The following is a 25,160-nucleotide window of genomic DNA, read 5'->3' as shown; positions in this document are numbered from 1 at the left end:
AAACGTTTAACAGGAATGACATGTATGTTGCCATGGTTACTTCCTAGCACTGAAGGGAGTCCCAGTGCACATTCCCAGTACCCCCAGGGCTCTTTAAGGGACTTGCTCATCTCAGCTCACAGGAGAGACCGTGGGTAGAGAGACCTCTGTTAAATGCACAATCTTTAGAAACATTTTTATTTTCTTTCAACCTGAAAATGTGGTGACTGATTATTGCTCCCTATGACTGTCAGCTTTCTACTGAATGGAAAAATTGGGATCCCATGGCCCTGGACAGCTTCTGAACCCACAAGGGCACGTTATGTTATGGCTTCATAAAAATGAAAAGAAATCCACAAGAAACAATGAACTCCTATGGTCACAATTATTTTGGTGTCTCAGCTAAGCTCTAGTTCCTCACCTGAGAGTTTGAATCCAACAGATGGCTGTGCCAGCAAATGAAAACGAAAATACAACATATCAAAACCTATGGGATACAGCAAAAGCAGTAATAAGAGGAAAGTTTATAGCAATAAGTGCCTACATCAAAAAAGTAGAAAAGCTTCAAATAAACAACCTAATGATGCATCTCAAAGAACTAGAAAAACAAGAGCAAACAAAACCCAAAATTAGTAGAAGAGAATTAATATAGATCAGAGAAGAAATTAATGAAATTGAAGCAAAAAATACAAAAGATCAGCAAAACAAAAAGTTGTTTTTTTAAAAAGATAAACAAAATAGACATAGCTTTAGTCAGACTAACTAAGAAAAGAAGAGAGAAGACCCACATAAACAAAATCAGAGATGAAAAAGGAGATGTTACAACTGATACTGCAGAAATCCAAAGGATCATTAGAGACTACTATGAGCAACTATATGCCAATAAATTGAAAAACGTAGAAGAAATGGGTAAATTCCTAGACACATTCAATCTACCAAGATTGAACCAGGAGAAATACAAAACCTGACTAAACCAATAACAAGTAATAAGATAGAAGCAGTAAGAAAATAGTCTCCCATCAGAGAAAAGCCCAGGACTCGATGGCTTTACTGCTGAATTCTATTAATACCAAATATATAAAGAAGAACTAATACTAATCCTACTCAAACTATTCCAAAAAATCAAGGAGGAAGAAATATTCCCAAACTCTTTCTATGAGGCCAGTATCATCCTGATACCAAAACCAGACAAAGACACAACAGCAGCAACAACAAAGAAAACTATAGGCCAATATCTCCGATGGACATAGATGCAAAAATCCTCAAAAAAAATACTACCAAACCAAGTTCAACAGCATGTTAAAAAAATTATTTATTCATTATGATCAAGTGGGATTCATCCCAGGGATGATTCAAGGGTGGTTCAATATACATAATGAGTATATATACTCAATCAATGTGATACATCATATCAACAGAACAAAGGACAAAAACCATATGATCATTTTAATTGATGCTGAAGATCAGTCAATAAAATTCAATATCCCTTCATGATAAAAACTCTCAAAAAATTGGGTATAGCAGGAACCTACCTCAACATGATAAAAGCCGTGTATGACAGATCCACAGCTAGTATCATATGGAATGGGGAAAAACTGAAAGCCTTTTCTCTAAGACCTGGGACAAGACAAAGATCCCCACTTTCACTAATGTTATTCAATGTGTTACTGGAAGTTCCAGCTAGAGCAATCAGAGAAGAGAAAGAAATAAAGGGCATCCAAATTGGAAAGGAAGAAGTCAAATTATACTGGTTTGCAGGTTATATGTCCTTATATCTAGAGAAACCTAAAGGCTCCACCTAAAAACTATTAGAATTTATAAACAAATTCAGTAAAATTGTAGTATACAAAATCAACATACAAAAATCAGTAGCATTTCTATATACTAATAGTAAACAATCTGAAAAAGAAAACAAGAAAGTAATCCTATTTACAATAACCACAAAGAAAATAAAATACCTAGGAATAAACTTAAGCAAAGAAGTGAAAGCTCTCTATAGTGAAGATTATAAAACATTGATGAAAGAAGTTGAAGAGGACACATGTTCATGGATTGGAAGAATCAATATTGTTAAAATGTTCGTACTACCCAAAGCAATCTACAGATTCAATGCAATCCCCATCAAAATACCAATGGTATTCTTCACAGAAATAGAAAAAATAATCCCAAAATTTATACAGAACCACAATCCTGAGCAAAAAGAACAAAAATGGAGGAATCACATTACCTGCCTTCAGCTTATAGTACAGAGCTGCAGTAACCAAAACAGCATGGTAGTGGCATAAAAACAGACACTTAGACCAATGGAACAGAATAGAGAACCCAGAAATAAATCCACACATCTATGGTGATCTCATTTTTGACAAAGGGGCCAAGAACATACATTGGGGAAAGGACAGCCTCTTCAATAAATGGTACTGAAAAAACTGGATACCCATGTTCAGAAGAATGAAACTCGACCCTTATCTCTTGCCATATACAAAAATCAAATCAAAATGGATTAAAGCCTTAAATCCAAGTCCTGAAATTATGAAACGACTATAAAAGAAAACCTTGGGGAAACACTTCAGGACATTGGTCTGGGTAAGGACTTCTTGAGTAATGCCCTTAAAACACAGGCAACCAAAATGAAATTGGACAATTGGGATCACATCAAGCTAAAAATCTTCTGCACAGCAAAGGAAACAGTTAACAAAATGAAGAGACAACCCACAGAATGGGAGAAAATATCTCCAAACTACCTATCTGACAAGGGATTAATAACTATATAGAAAAAAATCAAATAGTCCAATTAAAAAATGACCAAAGGATCTGAATAGATATTTCTCAAAAGAAGACATACAAATGACCAACAGATATACGAAAAAATGCTCAACATCATTAGTCATCAGACAAATGCAAATCAAAACTACAATGAGATATCATCTCACCCCAGTTAAAATGGCTTTTATCACAAAGACAAACAATAACTAATGCTGGCAAGGATGTGAAAAAGGGGAACCCTCTGTACACTGCTGGTGGGAATGTAAATTAGTGTAAACACTATGGAAAACAGTATGGAGGTTCCTCAAAAAGCTAAAAATAGAACTACCATATGACCCAGGGATCCCACGGCTGGGTATATATCCAAAGGATAGGAATTCAATATATTGAAAAGATATCTGCATTCTCATGTTTATTGCAGCACTATTCACAATAGCTAAGATTTGGAATCAACCTGAGCATCTACCAACGGATGAATGGATGAAGAAATTATGGTACATATACATAATGGAATATTATATGGCCACAAAAAATAAAATCCTTCCATTTGCAACAACATGGATGAAACTAGAGAACATTATGTTGAGTGAAATAAGCCAAGCACAGAAAGACAAATCTCACATTTTCTCACTCATATGTGGGAGATAAATATTAAAAACAATTGATTTCATGGAAACAGAGAATAGAACAATGATTACCAGAGGCAGGGAAGGGTAGTGTGAGGGGGGATTAAGTGGGGATGGTTAATGGGTGAGAAAATACAATTAGAGAGTTAGATAGAATGAATAATATTTGATAGCACAACAAAGTGACTATAATCAACAATAAGTTAGGGTATACTTTAACTAAAAGAGTGGAATTTGAATGTTCCTAATGCAAAGAAATATTAAATGCCTGAGGTGATGGATTCCCCAATTACCCTGACTTGATTAATTCACATCTTATGCCTGTATCAAAACAACACATGTACCCTATAAAGATATACAACTATTACATAGCCATAATAATTAAAAATAATAAAAATTAAGTACTGTAGGAATTTAGAGGCCGGGTTCACTTCCACGGGGGCCACAAAAGCTCCACAAAGGAGATTGCCATTAGGTAGGCTTTGCAGGAGGAGGAGAATTTCAACAGGTAGGTAGATGTGAGTCTGTCCTTGGACTGTGTCTAAGTGCTTCCTCTTTTCTAAGTACCTGGCTTGTGCAATACACACAGTAGGCTCTCTAACAAATTTTTCTCTTTATTTATTTATTTATTTGGCAGAGAGCCAACAAATTTTCTAGTTGGACACTAGCCATATGGGGCTAGGCTAGGACTCATCGGCTTGAGTCTTGGTTCTGCTGCCACAACTGGACATCAATTGTAAAAGCCCTGTCTCTTTTCTGGGCCTCTGATTTTCCCCAGCTGTGAAACAGTGTTACAGAGGGTCCTGGGTATAACTTTGCTCATGGGTTTCTGGTCAGGATGACATTAAGTTAATACATGCAAAATTATTTGCAAGCCAAAATGAAATATAAATACAAGAGGCTATTTCTCACTGTTCTTATTGTTGTTACAAAAACGAAAAGTAACCAATTCCATGTGCTTCTCATTTATCCAATAACCTTTTTTATTGAGTAACTACTTGGGACCAGGCACCAGGGATGATTAATATCCAGCCTCCATCCTTGGAATCTGAAAGGTCTAGGAAAGGAAACAGTAGGTAAAATTGGTGGCATAAATTTAAAGTGCTACCACAAAGGCTGGGCTGGATTTTGGCAGGAGCTCTGCTCTTTCTTAGTGGTAGTACAGATAGTAATGCTGAATACAAAAACTTCAAAATCAGAAATCAACTGGCATGTTCCAGCATAAAAAATAGAATTAAAGGGGAGGGGAAATTTTTTTTTTTTAAAGTTTGAGCATATACTATGTTCCAGGCACTTTCCATCATCTTCATAATAAGTGAGGTATTATATTATGCCCATTTTATAGATGAGGAAGCTGAGACTCAGGGAGGTTGGGTAAGTTCCCAAGGTTTGTAAAACCAGGAAGTATAAAGCCAAAATTTAAATCCAGGTTATCTAACTGCAAGCCTGGTCCTTTTCCTGGGGCTCCTTATTGCTTTTATTGCCTTCTCATCAGCTAATGTCTTATAAGACTCATTCCATGCTAATCTTGAATGACCTTCTTACTTGGATTATTTTTCCCAGAAGAAAGACTAATCTTTGATCAGAGGGATTTGACAGTAACCCCTTCTATTGTCATTTCCTGTTGCATTTCCTATGATAATCCCTTCTTTTCTGCTGCTTTCTCCTGAATTCTCTGTCTCCTCCAATCCCAATGAAACCACCAAGAAGTAAAGAATCCCAACAAATAAGGAACCTGCAGAGAGAACTCCCTGCCTCTTCAGCCACCAGCCTGTAAATCCTGAGACAAAACACACTGAAAGAAGGAATAAATTTATATATAATTCTGTCCAAGAAGGTGTCCATGTAGACCAAAATCTGACTACACCTTAATTTTGTGGAGCCTTAAGGAATGTCAAACTTGCTTATTTTACAGATAAGGAAAACTGAGACCCAAGGTGAAAGGACTTGCCCAAGGTTACACACTGGTGAGAGGCAGAGTCTGGACCAGAACTCAGATCTCCTGACTCCCAGGCTAACACTTTTTCACTAAAATCAGTGGCCTCTTCACCTTTTCCCACTAGCCACTCAACTTCCATAAGGTCACAGCCCTTTCAAGAAGAAAGCTCAGTGCTGGTGTTTCTGCAAAGCCAGAAGCCAGGGCCCCTCCTAGGCCTCCACTCTCATCAGTTCATGTCCTCCTCTAAAAACAGGAAGTGGCTTCATGTTTTAGCTTTGAAAGCACATTGTGGGGGTGGAGAGGGGGATTTGGGGAAGAGAGTTCCTGTACATGATGGCCAAGACGCATCAGCAGATGCTATACTCTTGCTTGAAGAAGGGGAAGATAGAAGAAAGTCAGACATTTCAGGGAAAAATGAAGGTTGTCCTTGAGTCCTCACCGGAACATAATCTCATCAAGAGCTTCCCCATGCCCCAGGGCAGGGCTTCCCTTCCTTGCTGATTCCCTTCTCTGTTCTGACAGGGCTGGAGGCTGGAGTGGGGGTTGAGGTAGGAGCACCAGGGTGGGAAAATTTGCAGGAACTTTATATAACCTTCCATACTTCCCCCACCCTCTGCTAGCACCCACAACTTCCCCTGCCAAGGGAGGAAGGAGGAACACATTATTCAGTTTAATAATTTATACGTTCAAAAGTTTACTGTGTGAAAGAAAGGGGACTCAAGAGGACAACAGAGAAATAAATATTCCCGAGTTCTCTCTTAAAGGTTGGAGGTGTGGAGATGATGTTTCTTGATGGCCTGGCCCTGGAATCTAACAGTCTGATTCTCTAATAGACGGGTATGAAACAAGCAAGTAACCCTTGCCTCTGACAGTCAGCCAGCTTTTGTCTCCTTCTACTGGTAGGATCATATCCAACGTTAGCACTAACAGCTTGAATCGTCCACGGAATGCTAGGCCTGGAAGAGACTGTGGGCATTTATCTACATCAGGGGTTCTCAAACCTGGCAGCCCATCAGAGTCATCTGGGGAGCTCATTACAAATTTAGATTCCCAGGAACCAATCCAGACTTTGATTAGGTAGATCTGGGCTGGTGTCCAGGAATCTTCATTTTCAACAAGCAGACCTGGTTTAAGAACCAATGATCTGATTCAACACCATCTATCTAGCTATCAAAACTTTTACATGAGAGGCAAAGAAAATTGAGGCTTCAAAAAAATAGATTAGTAGCAGCACTTGGACTGGAACCTGGATCCTTGCCTGCTGGTGCCAATGCTCTTGCACTTGGCTCTCCCATCCCGGCTCACCAGTGTGTTGGGGACCTGTGAGGGTCATCAGTCCACAGGGGAATCAGCTGCCTGGAGCTTTGAGTGAGTCCCCACATGGATCACTGGTGGAAGTGGCTGGTAAGGGGTTGGGTGAAGGTAGCTTTAAGGATACTCCCAGAGAGCTGTGTTCTGTATTCTGGTGGATTAAAAGCAGAAGGCCAAGCTGATGGCCTATAAGGCATACTACGCAGTTGTTCCAGACAGAAAGAATAGTCGGTTCACGGAAGCAGCCTGCTGGACTAGGGGAGCCAGCACAGTGGAGGCAGAGTGAGCCGAGGGGAGAGGAGCAGAAAATGAGGTCTGGGAGGTCATGGGAGGCCAGACCAGACTGGGCTCTCCAGGCCGCATGAAGATCTTTGCCTTTTACCCTGAGCCACTGTAGGATTTTGAGGAGGCTGTCATAATCTGGCATATTTTCACAGGGGCACTCTGATGTGGTAGTGAGAACAGACTTTATGGGGCAGGGGTAGAAGCAGGGACTCCAGCAAGAGGGATGTGCAGGAATACGGGGGACAGAGGAGGGCAGCTCAGACAAGCTGGTGGGAATGCAGGTGGTGAGAAGTGCTTGGATTCTAGATACCCTTTAACGGTAGAGCTAACATTTTCTGAAGGACTGGATGTGAGGTTGAGATAAAAAGAGGAGCCAAGCGTGGTGCCAAGTGTTCTGGCTCCAGTGACAGGAAGGCTGGCATTGTCAACTGAGATGGAGAAGGCTGTGGTGGAGAGATTTAGGGAGGGACAGCGGGAGCTCAGTGTTGGGAGCTGAGTTTGAGATGTCTGCTAAACATACGAGGGAAGTGTGGTACAGGATGCTGGACACACAGGCTTGGAGCTCGGGGAAAGCTGGAGACAAGTCTTGAGGCATCATGAGCACACGTGTGGTATTTAAATAAAGTCCTACAACTCGGTGAGGTTGTCAAAGAAATGAGGACAGACAGAGAAGAGAGGAGGGCCAAGGACCAAAGGCTGGGGGACCCTCCAGCATCAAGAGGTCAGAGAGAAAAGAGACTGCGAAGGAGTGACCAGTGAGGCAGGAGGAAAACCAGGAGTGAGTCCTAGAAGCTAAGTGGACCAAGTGTTTCCAGGAAGAGGGAGTGACCAATTGGGTCAAAATGCCACTGACAGCTGAAGCAAGATGAGGGTTGAGAATTGGTTATCGGATTTAGCTATTGGAGAACATAGGTAACCTTGACAGGAGTAGCATTTGACTCCTAATCTCATAGAACTCCAAAGTGTGACTACTGATTATCATTTAGGACCCCATAATTGTGAATTTTGTCTTCTTAATTAGGCTGTAGACTTTGCAACATCAAGGATGATGAATCAGCATCTCCCCAGAGCACAGGTTCCTTGGTGGCTGGAGGTCCCTGTGGAGCCCACTGTATCCCTGAAACAGTTTGCTGACAGACCCACCTGAAGGCCCCTACCACTGGGCACTGCTTGGCTTACCTTGGACGCAGAATTTTAGTTCCTTGGGGTCAGTGATGCCCTTTCTGCTTTCCCGGATTACAGCCCGGTTCTTCTTGGTTTCTCCCCAGAGATTGGTGCCTCCATACATGCTGGGAATGTTGAGAATGGCAATGCCTTCCAGGAAGATGTTGCTCAGGTCCACCTCAACCCCATCACACTGGGGGACAGAGAGAAAAGGCCATCTGTTAGTGTTCTCAGTGTATCATAACCCAAGGTGCTGTGTGTGTGTGTGTGTGTGTGTGTGTGTGTGTGGTGGGGGCTCTCTTAAAGGACATGACAAATTCTCAACCACCACCCTGCCACACCGTCATAAGCTGAATCTTGAGCTGGCTGCTCAGGCTTAATGCTTTGACCACTGTGGTGAGATGGGGAGGTCCAGTCCGGGTCAGCTCTGGAGAAGACAGCACAAGGCTCCAGGGATCATCTTTAGGTCTAGAAGTACTTTAGGGATGGTTCCTAAATCAACTGCAAAACTGTTCTCCAGCCCAACCTCATCATCATCAATTGTGCCCCTTCCTAACCACTGTGAAGATTTAATGGGACATTGAATCCAGAATCTAACACATAGTAGATTCTCAACAAATAACAGAAAATTTTCATTTTACCCTCCTCTCATTTTATTCCTTCTGTGAGAAGTACAAGACTTTAAGATTTGGAAGGTTTTCAGAATTTGCCTGTCTCTTGTATCCGTATCGTAAGTGGAATTTTGGCATATGTGCTTGCTGAGGTGGCAGAGTTTCTTTATCCAACCTCCACTCCACCACCAGGTACAAAAGGCCAGAAATCTTGGATTTTTATGTCTCAAAAAGTCAGCTCACTTTGGCATAATGCTTACCAACACAGGAAGAAATATGAGTTCTGATCCTCATTCCTCGGGATTATAGGTAGTTTACTTCATTTACAGAAGAAGAAAACCAGACCCAAAGAGGTGAGCTCAGTTATACAAGATTACACAGCAGACAAATAACAGAGCAGGGATTCGAATTTGGGGGATTTGACTACAAAGTCCATGTTCTTTATCTTGCTTATTATGAGAAAGAAAAAATCAAAGGCATACAACATAAAAACCCACTGTCGGCTGGGTGCAGTGGCTCATGCCTGTAATCCTAACACTTTGGGAGGCTGAGGCAGGAGGATTGTTTGAGGCCAGGAGTTTGAGACCAGCCTGAGCGAGAGCAAGACCCCATCTCCACAAAAATATAGAAAAATTAGCTGGTTGTGGAGACACATGCCTATAGTCCCAGCTACTCAGGAGGCTGAGGCAGGAGGATTGAGTGAGCTATCATGACCCCACTGTACTCTAGCCCGGGCAATAGAGCAAGACCCCAACTAAAAAAAGAATCCACTGTCCTTGAGGTTAGCTACAAACCTAAACTTTCAAAGATTTCTCAGCAGAAGAGGAATAGAAAAGTAGGGCTTGTGGCCATTCATATTGACTCAGCTCCTGATTTCTTTGAAGTTCTTAACTTACACTATCTTATCCCTATGACTTGTTTTCCCAATTACAAGATGGAATAGAGTGAGCTTCTCTGGTAACTGGGAACTCACTTTTTCATTGGGAAGTTCTGCTAATTTGAAAGGTCTCTTTATGTTGACCCAGATTCTCTCTTCTTCTTGCTTCCACCCATTGGTCCTATTCTCTCTTCTGAAGCCAGACAGAATCACCTGCCTTTCTCCTCATGGGGCCAGCACACAAGATCCACCATAATCATCCTCATTACTTTTATGCATTTGCATTAAGCATTGCCACCTGCCACATAAGATTTTATACATGTCTCACTTATTATCTTCATAATAATCCTATAAGTTAGTTACATTTGGGGGAACTGAGGCACAGACAAGGTTATGCAACTTGCCCAAAGGTACACATCTTACGAGTGGAAATACACAGATTTGACGGCAGGCAATCAGAGCCTAAATCTTTTTTTTTCTCTCTTACTGTTTCTAGGGAGCCAAAGAGATCTTAAGTCTTTACCTCTCCTCCCTCTCACACCACTGGTTGTGCTCCTCTGGATTGAGCACTGTCAACTCCCTTAACCCTCCCCTGTGGGACTTAGTTTTCAGAGCTTTTGCTATCCTGGCTGTCCTGCTTTGCACACACTCCAGTTGGTTACCCTCCTATTGGTAAGGTCCCTAGCGCTGAAAACAATATCAACAACAGGATCTCATGGGGCAGATGGCAACAACACCAGCACTTCCTGAGGCTAGAATTTTACAACACTATCATGCCCCAGAAATGAGATAATGTGCAAGGCCCATGTAAGAGCTCAATACATGTTACCCATCATCATTATCCTTTTTGTCAAATATGATCAAAATTGTACTAGCCCTTTTGTTAGCAGCTAGACGATAGCATCACTTCAGCTTAAATAAGTGGTGGTCTCAGTTACTCAGCCTTCATCCCATGATCTACTTCTCAGCCAGCTCTTCCCTATCCTGAACTTGTATAGGGTTTTAAAAAATAAACAAAACTTAGACACAAGGCTTTACATTTATGTTAATTAGTTTCATTTGGCTTTCAGCCCAGGCCTCCTCCAATCCACCCAGCTTATTTCAAATCTTTATTCTGTGACCCTTTGTCATAGCTCTCCCATTGTTTGGGGATTAAGTCATTAATATGTGTGTATAAAGGGCAGCAACAGTGACCGAGTCCTCCCCTCGTTCAGTTTGATACCCCAAACATGGTGCATTAACACCCCTTGGGGTGTGGCTGCTTTATCAGGCCTGCATCTTCTGGGCTATACTCTCACCTAGCCCACTTTTCATTACAAGGGAGACTCACAGACGTTAGAGTTGACAGGAACATTAGAGAATGTGCCCTATCTTTCATAAATGAGGTCCCGTGAGATTAAGAAACTTCCTTGTGGTCATCCAACTAACGTATTAATGGTGGAGCTAAATACATATCCAGATCTCCAGACCTCAATCCTGTGCTCTCTCTGCTAAAACATAAGACCTTGTGCTGAGATCAAATAGCATTTCCTAAATGACAACCCTACCTATAATCTTTATCAGAAAAGGAATATGAGAACTCATATTAAATCACCAGTATCTGTATATAGATGGCAAATACTTGGTTAATAATCTGTTCTAGAATCTTGCTAGGGATCAGAATAAAATATATTAGTCTGTGCTCTCCAGAACATGCCCTACTCTCATTTTTTGGAAACTAGGGTAACATTTGTCCGTTTGTCTCTCATTGAATAGAACCTACTCTGTTTTCTAGATTTGTCCAAGTGGCCCCTGAATGACATCTACAGGCTTGTCCAGCAACTTGGATTCAAATGCATTTGTGTTTTCCAAGGCCAGTTAGTTCTCCATTGATCTACCCTGGGCTCTGGTAGCCACCTCTAACACCTGTTCTTCCATTTTTAGTTTAGGGCCACTTCCTCTGGAAAAGGTAAAAACTCATCCAGAATGGCAAAATGCTATTGAACTATGCTTTTCATTTTTTTTTTTTTTCCGGCCTCAAACATTGTCTAACATCCTACTTGGCCTTCAGTTTGCCTGAAGGCTGGCTTTCAGGTCTGAGCCGCTTTTGTGTACTCACACCTGGTAACATGCCCATCCCTGCTTTTGCGTGCATGTGCGCAGTCTCCTTAAAGCACAGGCTCAACCAGCACTCTCTGCTGCTGTCAATGATATAAACTCAAAAACCAAACTGCTTTCCCTTTTCTTCTCTATGTGATTAATGTGTTAGAAATTTATCTTGGAATGTCTTCCACCATTCCACTGCTGTCCTTCATACACATATTCCTAATCAGGGATTTAGGCTAGAGTCCCACTGGGGTGCACTTTCCCTTATCCTTATCACTTTCCAGATGAACAGTCACTTCCCCTCTTGGTTGTAGTTACTTCTACATCACCTCAATTTATTCACTGTTGATCAAAACATCCCCCTCTCTTCTGAGAGGTAATAATAATAATGATAGTAATAATATTAGCAACTCTTGCTTGGTGAGAGCTTCCTTGGGCACTGTGTTGGGATTCACCCACATTATCTCCTGGGACCCTCACATGAACACGATGAGGGAAGCACCACTGCTACCCCCAATGGACAGGGTCTCACAGGGGGTGAGGTACTCACTCAAGGCTATAAACCTTGCCATGCTACAAGATGGCAGAACTAGGCTGCAAACGCAGGCAGTCAGAAGCCAGATTCTGTGCTGGAGATGAGTCAGTGAGGCACATCAGGGATTTTGCTGATGCCAGACTTATAGCAAAATTAAACTTACAGCTGTTTGAATAATTGAAATCTCCCACCATTGCTCGATCTTATATAGTGCTTAGAGCAGTGCCTGGCACATCAATGTTGGGTATTAGTATTATTATATCTTGTCTCTGTGCCAGGTTTGTAAAAAAAAAAAAAAAAAAAGTATGCCACCAGTACAGTCCTTGGCAAATAGCATTCCACAAAGTCACCTTTATTCCCTACTGCAGTTTTAAGTACACTCTGTCTCCTCCATCTCTATCCATAGCCAGCTACGAGTGTTAACTATCAACTTGGTAAAACGTTAACCTTTCCCTGGAAGAGCAGACAGTCCTCGCTCTGCTTTCTGACAGTTTGTTCCCTTCTCCTATTATCTCTTTGGGTCTTATGTAGACTGTAGAGGGGTCAAAGAGACTAGAAGAGGTGGGAGCGCCCTGGGGTCTATGTGACTTTGATGTCCCCCACCCTTGGAATGCACCTACTTGGAAAATGAGAGGCAATGTCTTGGAAAGAACATGCCTAGGGTTGGAGACAGAGAAATATGGGTTGAAAGCTTGTCTATGTCATTGCCAGCTGTGTGATCGTGGGTTGGTTCCTTAACCTCTCTGGGCTTTAATTTGTCATCTGTGAAATGAGGGATGGGGAATAACATCTACTTCAAGGGGTCGATTGGTCTCTGGAAGGCAGTAGCACGCCGTGACAGTCTGCATTAACATTAGTTTCCCCAGCTCCTGTGCCAGGAAGAATATTTCTTCCTGAAATCACTCCCTCACTACATGAGACTTTGCTGGAAGCATTTTAATGGCCTTTGGCTCGACCCATGCTGGTGAGAGCCTTGCCAGCCCACACCTGCATGCCTTTTCTCCGGAGTTCTTGGCCTAGCGATCATTCACTGATTCCCTTCAAACCCCCAGGCTCGCTTGGGGCTAGGGAAAGGTGGAAGGTTGCTGTGCTGAGTCTGGGAACGTGGAGCCGAGACTGAAACACTGTCGCCTAAATGGAACACGGGCCCCGGGGCCCGCTCCCCGGCGGGTTCCTGAGCTATATCCTCCAACTGTTCCATGACGTCATCCGGCCCCCTCCCCCTGCCCCGACCCGGGGCGGCTGCTGGGGAGAGCGAAGGAGGGCGGCGGTCCCTGCGCGCGCTGTTAGCCATCCTAACCTAGGACTGGGCGAGCAGGCTCCCCTCCAAGCGGAGGCTGCTCTGCCGCGGAACCCAGGTATTTATAGCCCGGCGTGGGGCCGAAACAGAGAGCTCTTGTCCCCAGCGGCTAGCGCGCACACGCCCGAAATCGTGCTCCGGGTGCGCTGCGGCCGCCAGGTGCTGCGGGCGTGGCGTGGGAGTGGGGGCGCACCGAGGCCAGCCCCGCTCATGTCCCTCGGAGGCAGTTCCGGAGCCCGTGTGAACCCAGGCCGCAGCGGTCCGCGCCTCCTCCCAGGCCCTGGCAGCTAGCGGCCACGTTCAACGTCGGTCCCCCTTGCGAAGACAATGATGCCCCCCAGGTGCGGTTTCTTTCCCAGCCAGAGATGGCTGGTGGGATTCGTGGGGGGCCTGAGCGCAGGTACCCAGAGACTGGGTTAGGAGGCCAGAGCGTTATTTATGTGCAAATGAAACGCACAGGGAATTCGCATTCATCCCCACCTCCGCCCTTGATGTCTCGGATCCCTACGGCCACATAATTCTGGGCAGAACCTGGACCCGCCAGGCCTTCCGCTCTCGCCGGGAGAGACGGAGAGCCGAGGCGGAGAGGGAGGGCGGGCGCCGATGCTTCCCCTGCCGCTGTCGGCGTCGCCGGGCGCTCCGGCCTCCCTGCCCGCCCGCCGCGGCGACCTGAAAAGGCGGCGGACGAGGCCTCCTCCTTCCCGGCCCTGCCAGTCCTATTTCTGAAGGTCCTTAGGGGAGGAGATTCCACAATTTATTTGATGACCTGTTTCAGTTTTTAGCAACTAGGAAATTCTTCCTTCTTTTAACCTCGATTCGCCGTGCCTCAAATGAGGTTGATTTTCTCTGGTTTGGACGCAGGGCTTTTTTTTTGTTTGTTTGTTGCAGAGCCCTGCCTTTGGGCTGTGTCTGTCCTCAGGAATGACCTCCTCCAGGCCACATGGAAGGTGGAACCCAGGCCTCCACGGTTTGTCCCCTTTCAGCTTGAAATTTTCTCTTTCTGGGGTACCCCTACCACAGCGCTACGCGCCCTCGCATCTTCGAGGACTCGGTCTTCCTTTTTAAAATCTTTTTATTATGGGTATTTCCAAACATATAGGAAAGTAGAAAGAGTAATACACCCAAACCCCGCCTCAGCAATTAGCAACTCTTAGCTAATCTTGTTTTAACTCTACCCCAGTTCCCACCTCCATACTGAACTATTTTATAGAAAATTCCTGAGATTCTATAATTTTATCCATAAAGACATATGTATCTTTAAATAAGGACTGAAAAAAAGGATTACCCCAATACTATCATCATTCTTAAAAAGTAACAGTAATTCCTTAATGTCAATAAATATCCAGTAATTGTTCAAATTTCCTCAATGGTCTCATTTTTTTATAGTTGCTTTGTCTGAAAGGTCTTCACATTGCATTGGTTGATAAATCTGTTAGGTTTCTTTTGATCTAAATCCTCTATTCTTTTTTCCTTTTATTTATTGAAGAAATGGGTCATTTGTCCTGTAGAGCGGTGCTTCTCAAACTTTACTGTGCACACAGATCGCTTCAGGGTCTTATTAAAAAGCATATTCTAGGCTGGACGTGGTGACTCACACCTATAATGCTAGCACTTTGGGAGGCCAAGGCGGAGGATTGCTTGAGGCTAGGAGTTCGAGGTTACAGTGAGCTATTGGTGTGCCACTGCACTCACTCCAGCCTGGGAAACAGAGCAAGAACTTATCTCTAAAAAAAAGAACAGATTCTGATTCAGGATTCAGGGGTGGGCCTGAGACTCTGCATTTGTGACATGCTCCCTGGTGATGCTGATGTTATAGGTGCATGGACCACACTTTGAATAGTAAGGCTGTAGGATTTCCCAGATTCTTCTGGATTTTGCTGACTGCATTGCTGAGGTATCTTTTAAACATATTCCCAGTGTATCCTCTGTATTTTCACTAAATTGGTATTTTAGAGGCCCGATCAGATTCAGGACTGGCTTTTTGGCCAAGAATACTTCATTAGTGGGGCTGTATATTTCCTATTGCATCTCATTAGGAGGCACATAATTTAGTTGTCTCTTTTTTGTGATGCTTAGATTGACCAGTGGGTTCAGGTGTTATCAGCCTAAACCTTCTGTTACAGGGTTCCTCATCAGACAGTGATCATCCTCGTCTAGACTCATCATTATAGTCTCCTAATGGTAGGATGCCCATGAGGACACCCTAGCACCCTCCCTGTACCTTTCTTCCAAGTCTCTACAGATGCTATTTTCTCCATTAATTCTTTCCTGTATACTCTCCAAAAAGGATCTCTCTCTTTCTCTCTTCTCTGCATCTCTCATGGAATCAAAGACCAGAGGGTCTTGAAAGGTCACTCAGTTCAATTAACTTGTTTTTATAGGTGAGAAAACTGAAGCAAAAGAAGTTGAGGGAATGGCCCAGTGTTGCATGGCTGATTAGAGAAAGCTGATCTGGAATTAGACCTGTGGTCAATTGTATTGACAGCCAGGAAGTGAGGAGTGACTTTATAAAGAGAGATTTCAGCCACTGGATGAGGGCCAAAGCACAGAATCTTAGAATGGTAAAGCCAGATGGAACATTAGCGATCACTCCTAAGTACCAAAATGAGAACAATGAGGCCTGAAGTTGGAAAGCAACCTTCCACGGTTACACAGCTATCTTTTGGAAGAGACAGGGCTTCACCAGGGACTCTAGGGTGAGTAGGGGAGGTGGCAGTGACGGAACAGAATTGGAACAGCCATGTGGTTTGGTGGCACACAGTGCTGGGGAGGGAAGATGGGATATAAAAGAGTAATATATGATTGAGGGAAAGGTTTTTTGTGGCTGTTTGAGGCAGAAGAGATGCTCAGTTAATATTTGTTGGGTGAATGAATGCATAGAGAGAAGAGTTGGAATGCCTAGGCTGGGAAGTAGAGGGAGTAGAAGAGAAAGATGCTGGAGAGAGTGGTGGGACATTGGTCTTGGGATGATATTGGGGTCCTTACTTTCCCAGTGAGTGAGAGAACTAGGCTGGGGGGTAGCTCTTTTGAAGAGAGAAGTAGCGAAATGCTGGGACATGTCTAGGGAAAACAGTATTTCCGTTACAGTGGGGAGAAAGAAGGAGGCCTAAGAAAGAGGTGGACAATATCCTGACACACTTGAACAGGAGTTTTGTTGGGCTGAGAGGGGCTTAGGCAGGGGGTGAGGGTGGCCTCCCTTGAGGCCTGGGTCAGACAGACACTAAAAGGCAGAGAGGTGGCTGACATACACCTGACCAAAATCCTCCCCTGCCCCGCAACACACACTGCCTTTTATTTTGAGGGAATAGGACACTGACAGGCATTAGGCAAAGAGAAAGCACCTTGTGCAGCCCCAGGGGCCTGTGGGGCCTTGGTAAGGATGGGGATGGTGTGCTCCTTTACAGTGAGAGCACTTCTGCTATGGCAGGAAGGGAAGAGTTTCTCTCTGTGACTTCGCTTGGCAAGTTGGAATATGAGGTAGACTAGGGGCAAGGCTGGACCCCTTAGGGTCCCCTTTGGCTTGGAAAGAGGAGAGTAGCTCAGGAAGAGGGTTAGCCAGATCCTAGTAAATGCCAATTATGGTATCTTGAATTGTTCTGAGCAGAGGCCACAGAGTTGGGGCCTACTTATTTTTTTCTGCCATGCACACCCATGCACACTGCCTAAATTGCCCATCAGCTCTTTTCTGCCTGTTAAAATCTACCCTTCCAGCTCAAAAGCTCTCTCCTCTGTGAGGCTTTTCCCAATGCTCTAGCTAGAAATGGATCTTCCGCTTCTCTGAATTTACATTACTTTGTTTTTCCTCTTATACAGAATTTATATTCTGCCAGGTATTATGCATATTTGCCTGTCCCCAAGGTGACTTTAAGCTCATAGAAAATGGGGCCATCTGTCACACAGCTCTGTGTTCTCCATAGTTCCTGACATGTCTTACCCAGATCAGGTGTCCACTATAACTATTTGTGCATTGAAAGAATGTGTGGAGAAATCCTAAAATGGAAACTAAGATGTTCTTTGAAGAAATCTAACAAGGCTTCCTTCCTTTCAGATGAATTCCCCCAACCTCTCTGGATAAATATAGTGACCAAATAAAGTGGACTGAATTTCCAGGATAGAGAGAGATATGGAAGGTTAATCTAAGTCTGCATAAAGCAGTCTTCTGATCACAGCTAAAGGAAATTCATTCATAAACACCTGGTAACAAGAGTAGACCACATGAGGCACATTTTGTGTGAGAGACACATTAAAAGAACACAAAAGCACTCTTTGATCCATCAAGAATGATGAGAACCTACTTACTCTGTGCTGGACTCTGGGGATGGAGCAGAAATGGGACACAGTCCCTGTCCCCTAGGTGTTCACAGCAGGTCAATGCTAGAGGCAATGGTGTGTTGCTAAATGCTTAACAGGAGGCTCTGGGCAGGCTGCACAGGGGTGTTGGGGGGAGCCCTCACTGTGTTCCATGGTGTATGACATCACTGAAAGGAGAGTTGGGAAGGGATTCACCAGCAAGCAAGCTGGCTGTAGGACACAGTAGCTGGAAGCAACAAGACAGAAAGGAAGTAGATATCTGCATATCTGCAGGGCCTATGGCCACAATAGAGAAACTTACTGAGAGTGAAAGAAAAACAGCCAGTGCAAACAATGATACCGGTTTTCTCTAGAGAAGAACTAGAGAGAGTGTGTTTAGTGGCAATAATCTGATGTGTATTGGGAGGGAAGAAAAGGTGATATATGGAGTGGCACTGATGAATGGTGACAGCAGTATTGGAAAGACAGTCCAGTACTACCTACATATTAATACAAGAATTGGCCTGGCATGTAGGTGACTTTCAGGACAGTGGCATCCGATGCAGGGGCTGTTTTATGTCATTTTAGCAGCCAATGTCTATTTTGGGCAGTTAGATAATTAGATAATACTAATGCACACATATGTTATATAATATTATATATCATTTATTGAGTAAGTGCTATGCACCAGGTACTTCATATATTTTATGTCTAATCCTTACAACCTTGCAAGGTCAGTATTTGTATTCCCATTTTTACAGAGGAGGAAAGTTTGACCTAATGAAACTAAGGCAGGAACTTCTTTTCCAAATTTTTCAAGGTTTGTGTTACCCTGAAACCTTCATGAACCTGCAAGTTTCCTGCATGAGATGTGAGCGACAAGACTGAGAAGCCGTCCAACTTCAAGAGCACGTACCTGGTGCCTGTTAATCTTGTGCTTTGTTACCTATGAGACACATTTGGAGTATTATAGCTACAGGGATTTGATTTTTCATTTTAAGGAGGACACTAAAAAAATGGAGTCTACCAAGAGAAGAGTGGTCATGATAGTCCTGTGTCTGTAAATTGAGTCCTATAAGGAACTGGGGCCGTTTAGCTCAGGGAAGATAAATAGGAGACAATATAGAAGATACATCTTCAGCCTGCCGAAGGCCAGCTGTGTGGAGGAGTGAGGAGGTGTAGTTCTGTGTGCCCCTTGAGGGTGAAAATAGGCCCAGAGGCCGGGGAGCTCAGTCATGCACCCCTTATTCACTTATTATGCACCTATTTTGTTCTAAACATTGTGCTAAGTGCTGACTAGGGAAGGAGATGATGATGAATGGGACACACAAATCCTTGTTCAACATCAGGAAAAATTTTCTGAAAGTCAAAGCTGTCCACTAATGCAACGGGCTGCTTGAAAAGTAGTGAGTTTCCTGTCTTTGGAGTATTTAGGAGGATGCTTGAATGCCCACTTATCAGAATGTGCTAGAATGAATCTTCTGTTGAATGGAAAGTGGGACCAAATCCCTTTCCAGTTCAGAGATTCCGAGTATATGTTCAGCTTTGCTCTGGCAGGCTAGGGTGTGCTGTACTGAAAAAGTGTCATCACGACCTCCAGCTGCTTCCCAGCCTTGTCCTCCCAGCCCTGTGCTCTGCGTTCTCTGACAGTGAGCCGTGGTGGGCCGGTTAGACTGGAAAGTGGCTGCCATCTGCGACAGGGATGATGGAGTTCTGGCGGGTTTGTGTGGGCTCAAGGAATGCGGCATTGAAGCCATGTACACACAACCTGCTTAAGAACATCCCATGAGCAGAAAATATTTTCTTCCTCTTTAGCCCTCCTCTGTTGCTGTGCCAGGCGGGCACAATGGTGCCTTTGAGAGGGGCAGCTGGAAGGGGGTGTTGGCAGGCAGGCTGGAAGTAGAACGTTGCAGCTGGGGATGGGGGGGCCCCAAATTCATTTCCAGGAGTGAGCCGGCACTGGGTGCCAGTTTCCAAAACAAAACTGCTATTTCTCAGAGCTCACGGTGGTGGGTTGCCTCAGAGTTGGACAGAAGGCAAAGCTGTTTCCTATCCGCTGCTCCACCCTCCCCAAGTTTTTAAAAAAAACCTAGTGTGTTGAGGCATTCTTGCTCTGGATGCAGATTAACAGGCTTTGCTGTCTGTCTGGGGAGCTGAGGCCAACCTGGGGTGGATGGGGCTTACTGAGGGGTCAGACTTTCCTGCGGACAAAGCCTGGCCGATGGCCATAGGACTGGCAGGGCTCAGGGGCAGGTAGGCCTCTGGGCCACCAGAGAGGGCTTGGAATGGAGACCCCTTCTTCCCTGTAGGGTCACTTCCTCTGACCCCACAACCGCCCAGCACCCTTGCTGCCACATGGGCTCTGCCCACTCACTGTCTTAACTCTGTTTGGTGGGAAAGAGGTGGGAGAACCCTGGCATTTCCTGTCCCCGTTTGCAGTTGTCCCAGACCCTCTGCTACTTTCAAAGATCCCAGCAACAGCTCAGAGATGGGCGTGGGAGGTCTTCCCACTTGCTGCACAGTTAGGAGAAGGCCTGAGTGCCAGCCATCTCCCCCTTTGTGTTACGAATGGAGCAAGGATCCTTTTTATTCTGGTGGCTTCCAACAAAAAAGTGTGACTTGAGGCTGGTCAAGTGATGATTTCTATTAGTGTTTACCCTAATTATGGAATGTCCAATTTTTGGGGGGCACTGTGCTAGGCCTGGGGATACCGAATGAATAAGAGAAAATTCTTGCTTCAGAAAGCTGATTGCCTGATAATATGGTGAGTGCTGAAGGGGAGCCCCTTTATCAGCTGCATAGGCACGTGTTTTAGGCGGAAAGCAGAAGTGCAATGCAGAGCCCGTCTCCTACTGCAGGTACTGTGGCCTTGTCGGGGGCACGTGGGCCTGGGATCCCAGATCTAGGCTCGCATCTGATCTTGGAGTGTACTTACTTATCTTTATGAGACTCCGTTTCCTTGTGTAAATAATGGGAATAATACACACCAGGCAGACTGGTTATGAAGGGGGATTAAGACAATGGAGGAAGCCAGGACAGAGTTGCGATATGGCAAGCGCTCAGTACCTGGCTGCTATTACTCTTAACTTGTTGATCCTAATGGACTTGGGATATAATGTGGTCTAGTATTTATTCAATCCCTTGCTAGAGTCTACGCCCTTTCTTAAAGAGTCAGTTCTTCTACCTTCTTAATTCCCCTTCTAGTGAAGGCCAGGATCAGAAAGTTTATGACTAGACTGAGAAAAACAAAGAGCTTTCCAATGAGACATATCTGTATACAATATTCTCTGTCTGTTTAATAACCCAGTTGTGGAGGAAGAAAAGGATTGTGATGTTTCTCTTTCCTGAGGTTCCTGAATCTCCTGGGAATTCCATGAATTCCTTTGAATATTCTAAAAAGTCTAAGAGAAATAATATATTTCCCATTGACAGGGGCTCACAGTTCATTATTACTTAAAAGATGTATTTGTTTGGTAGACATTGCTTGGGGAAAGTTACTCTTTTACTAAAGGACGTTGGCAGTAGAAAAGTTAAGCTCCCTGGGCAGAGGTTAGCTGAGAGGATCTTCCGGAAGGAATCCTGCTGTGGGAGAGTGTTCTAACACCACCTGCTGAGTCATGTGATCCTCAACCTTGGTCTTCTGAGACTTCCTTGGGCCCTGTCTGTCAGACATGCTGTGGATCACGCAGCAGCTACTTTGTGAAAATACAAGCACAAGAATGAATCTTTAAAAGTTACTCCCAAGTCCTTGGAAGACACAAAGTTTGTATAGCCAGGAGTCTGAAGACAAAAGAAAATCAAAGCAATTCACAAAGAACAAAAGAAATGGAAAAGAACAGGAAAATAAAAGCACATGGATGAATGGAGGCTTGAAGTGAACTACAGGGTACACATTTGTAGGAAATAAAAAAGAGGGTCATTTAAGAGAGAAAAAGTTTTATGTGTCAGAAACAAGTGCAGGGAAACAATGGAGTTTTGTAAGGGAAAATTGACAGAAACAATTTTTCCTTAGTAAGCTAAACAATTATAACCACCAGTGAAGGAAACTTATAGTCGGAGCATGGTTAAAAGAGGAAGAGAGACAGGGACGATAAAGCTGTGTTTAAAATAAAGAAGGAAGCCAAAGAATGGTCCTCAGGAGGCCTAATGTTAAAGAAATAAAGGCTGATATGATAAGATTGAAACAAGGCCAACGTTATAATAGTGCCGATCTGTGGTTGGTGGGATTGGGGGTTACCTTTCTTTTTTGCCCCTCTGTAATTTAAAATGTTCTGCCATGAATTTGGATTACTTTTGTAATCAAGAGAGGAGGTTAGCACACATATTAGGAGGGAGAAGAAAGAAACTGAGGTAGGGGCATCTGGAGTGGTGAGCACTGGTGGGCGGGTAAGAAGAGGAAACCTGAAGTGTCAAGCGCTGCCTTGGGTGGTCTCGCCGTGAGGATGGTGCTGTGACGAGGGCACAGCTGTCAGCCTGGGTGGAGGAAGGAGGACCTTTCTAGCCTCACCTGTCTCTAGGGTTTGACGTGTAATCAGGTCGCCCCTTTTATTTTCCAAGAACTCAAAATCCCTTCTAATGCTCTTCTCCAGTTTCCCTGTCCATGAATGTTTTCACGTCATCCACCGTGGCTGGGTGAATGGCGGAGTGCCGGCCAGCTCCCACCTGCCTTACACCAAGCTCTGAAAGGCTCTACCTGCCCCAGCAGAGAAGAAGGTTCAGATCATGCCCAGAGAGACCAAGGCCTGAAAATCTCTTCCACTCTAATTTCAAAGTGTGCAACATTGCAGGTGGCTGCCACAGCAGAATCAGAGAATGCTCCCAGTTGGAGCTCGAGACCCATGGGTTCTCTTCTGCCACATACTGGCTGGATGAACTTAGTCAAGCTACTTAACCTATAAAGTCCTTGATTTCTCTCTTTTGAAAAGTAATGGCACTGGTTTGGATTGTAGTATCTAAAGGTATCTGCCCAGCCTTAAATGACGGCAATCTGATGTTATTTAGGAAGCTTTTTACATGCACATGGCTGTGCTAAATGTTAGTTTTAGAATTTAGGATTCTCATAGGTGGGACTCTATGAGAAAGATTAAATATTACTAGCACATCCCTTTTTTAAAATTAAAATTTTTTTTATTGAGGTGAAAGTCACATGACATAAATATAACTATTTTAACGTGTCAATGGCACATGTGCTCACTTTCTAAAGTGTTAGTATAACACAGTCATTTGGGTTGGTTCTACTTTGCTGTAATAAAAAAATGCTGCACCCTACCTCTATGCTCATCTCATGCTCGCAGGTAGGAAACTCTTTCGGTCTGGGTTGAGAAGAACTCGCTGGGTCACACGGTCTGCATACACACACTTTCCCTTTGGTGTGGATGCCGAACTGCCCTCCAAAGTGGTGTAACACGTATGTTTCCCCCAGCAGGGTCTGAGAGTTCCCACTTCTGCTCCGCCACAGCAGCGGTTGGGGTAGCACTGAGCAGCACAGGGCAGTTCAGGGTGACGAACCAGCTCCATCCACACCAACACGGGGAGCTCTCAGAACACAAAGGTGGGCAGAGGCAAGCTGCAGAGCATGAAGGGATTCCGATAGACTTCAGTTTTATCTGCAATATTTCATTTCTTTGATTGAAAACTACTTGAAGTAAGACAAATATCAATTCTGTATGAGGGGGAAATGAGAGTATTTGACATACTATTCTCAAGACTTTTCTGTAGTTTAAAAAAACCCTCAAGTAAAAGGGGTAACTGATATACAGAGGTTCCAAAAAATATACTAAGAGATTTTTGGAGGAGCTTCCAGATTTGGACTCAGTTTTCCCCCTACCAGTGTTCACATTAGTTCATATTAGTAGGGCTGGCTAGCCTTCCTTTGTGAACATTGTTTTAAAGATTAGATTAAATATCAAGGAATTTTGGAATTTCTTATTTTTAGCCAGTAAAAGGAAACATTTCCACAGAATGTAAAATAAGTGCTCGAGTTGAAGCCTGTCTGGTTTGCTCCACCTAACTGATCCTATCTACAAATGTTAGCAAGGCTATTCTGGGCCTGGGAGGGGGGAGGTGACTCACTGTGCGCCTCCCTCACCCCACCCCCACCTGTTTATTCAGGTGAAATCAGGTTAGAATGATTATTAAGGGCCTTTTTGGAAGGGAAGAGACGTCAGAGAGCACCCTGAGAGACCGCCTTAGACCAGGGATGGTGACAGTCAGTGGGGGTGGGGTGTAGGTGACATGCTGGCTTCCTACTTAGACTCCTAACAATTTACTGAGCACCCAGGTTCCAGGTACAGCACTGATGTTCACAGGCTTTCCTTTGTGTTCCCACAGAGGAAGCATCTGGGGCGAGTATTTGCAATATTATTTTATGCTCCCCTTTTGATACATGTAAAAATCTCATGCCTGCTTTTAATGTTATCTGAAAAGTCAAAATAAAGACTGAATAATAAGCAGATCAGATATGCCCCAAGCCTGGCTGAGAATCTCTAGACTGAGCTTTCCAAGTGCCAGTACTGCATTGAAACTCCTGGGTTTCTTGCAAACCTGGATTTGAAACCTCACTTGATCACTTATAGGTTGTGGTTATCAGGTGAGCTTCTTACCTTCTCTCAGCTTCTGGCCCTGTTCTCTGGAAAGGTGATTATGACATCTGCCACTTAGGGCTACTTTGCAGATTCCATGAGGCACTTAGCACCACTGCCAGTTACATTTAAAAAACAAAACCAAAAACCCTGAAAACTTTAATCCTAGTAATGGCCTTGGAAGGTAGACTAACCCCCTTTTGCCCCATTTTATAGATGAGAATACTGAGGCTCAGACATATAGTTCAGCAAGTTACTTAACCTAAGCACAGGCCTTGGGAGTCCAAGTCCGAGCCCTTTCACTGGGCCAGCCCTGTCCACGTGTCTGTAGGTGAGTAGTAGATTTGGAGTCACCTTCTCCTCTGCCTGAGTCATTGGCTCCAAAAAACAGGGTCCGGAGTGATCTGACTCACGTGGCTCCCAGGACTGTTTGGATCTAGTTTGCTTAGCGCTAGTTAAGTAAGCACTCTACTAACCAGCTCGTGTGTGTTCTGTGGACTATTCTCTCTCGGCAACAGGGCCTTAAGCTTTATTTCATAGATGGGACCAAGTCTCCCATTCCATCTCAACCAGCCACTCACGTCAGAGAAATAGTCTATAGATCGCGTGAATGGTTTTTAATGAAGACCTTCCCTGCAATATCACATTTGAGCTTTAACTTCCACCATCCAACATTTTTTTTTATTTTTTTTTTATTTTTTATTTATCAGAGTGACAAAAGGAAAAAAAAAATAGAGAAGAAACTAAATAGACTTCACTATCTGTTCCCCTGATTCCTAATAGTCCTGCCTTTTCTCAGGTTGCTGAATCTCTT

At 44.0% G+C, this 25,160-nt stretch overlaps 1 protein-coding gene across 4 annotated transcripts in view; it reads right to left on the bottom strand.

The window, feature by feature from the left end:
- The window catches only part of DGKG (diacylglycerol kinase gamma), a 181,833-nt gene that overhangs the window by 27,715 nt on the left and 128,958 nt on the right, over positions 1-25,160 (bottom strand). For all 4 annotated transcript variants that reach the window (XM_069472806.1, XM_069472807.1, XM_069472808.1 and 1 more), the window contains one exon: positions 8,083-8,260. In XM_069472806.1, the coding sequence (XP_069328907.1) occupies positions 8,083-8,260 (178 nt within the window). The remainder of the gene's footprint in view (positions 1-8,082; positions 8,261-25,160) is intronic.

Source organism: Eulemur rufifrons, chromosome 7, assembly GCF_041146395.1.
Source record: "Eulemur rufifrons isolate Redbay chromosome 7, OSU_ERuf_1, whole genome shotgun sequence".
Taxonomy (NCBI): Eukaryota; Metazoa; Chordata; class Mammalia; order Primates; family Lemuridae; genus Eulemur; species Eulemur rufifrons.
Note: the sequence above shows the minus strand (reverse complement) of the source record. Positions and strands in the feature narration are given on the sequence as shown.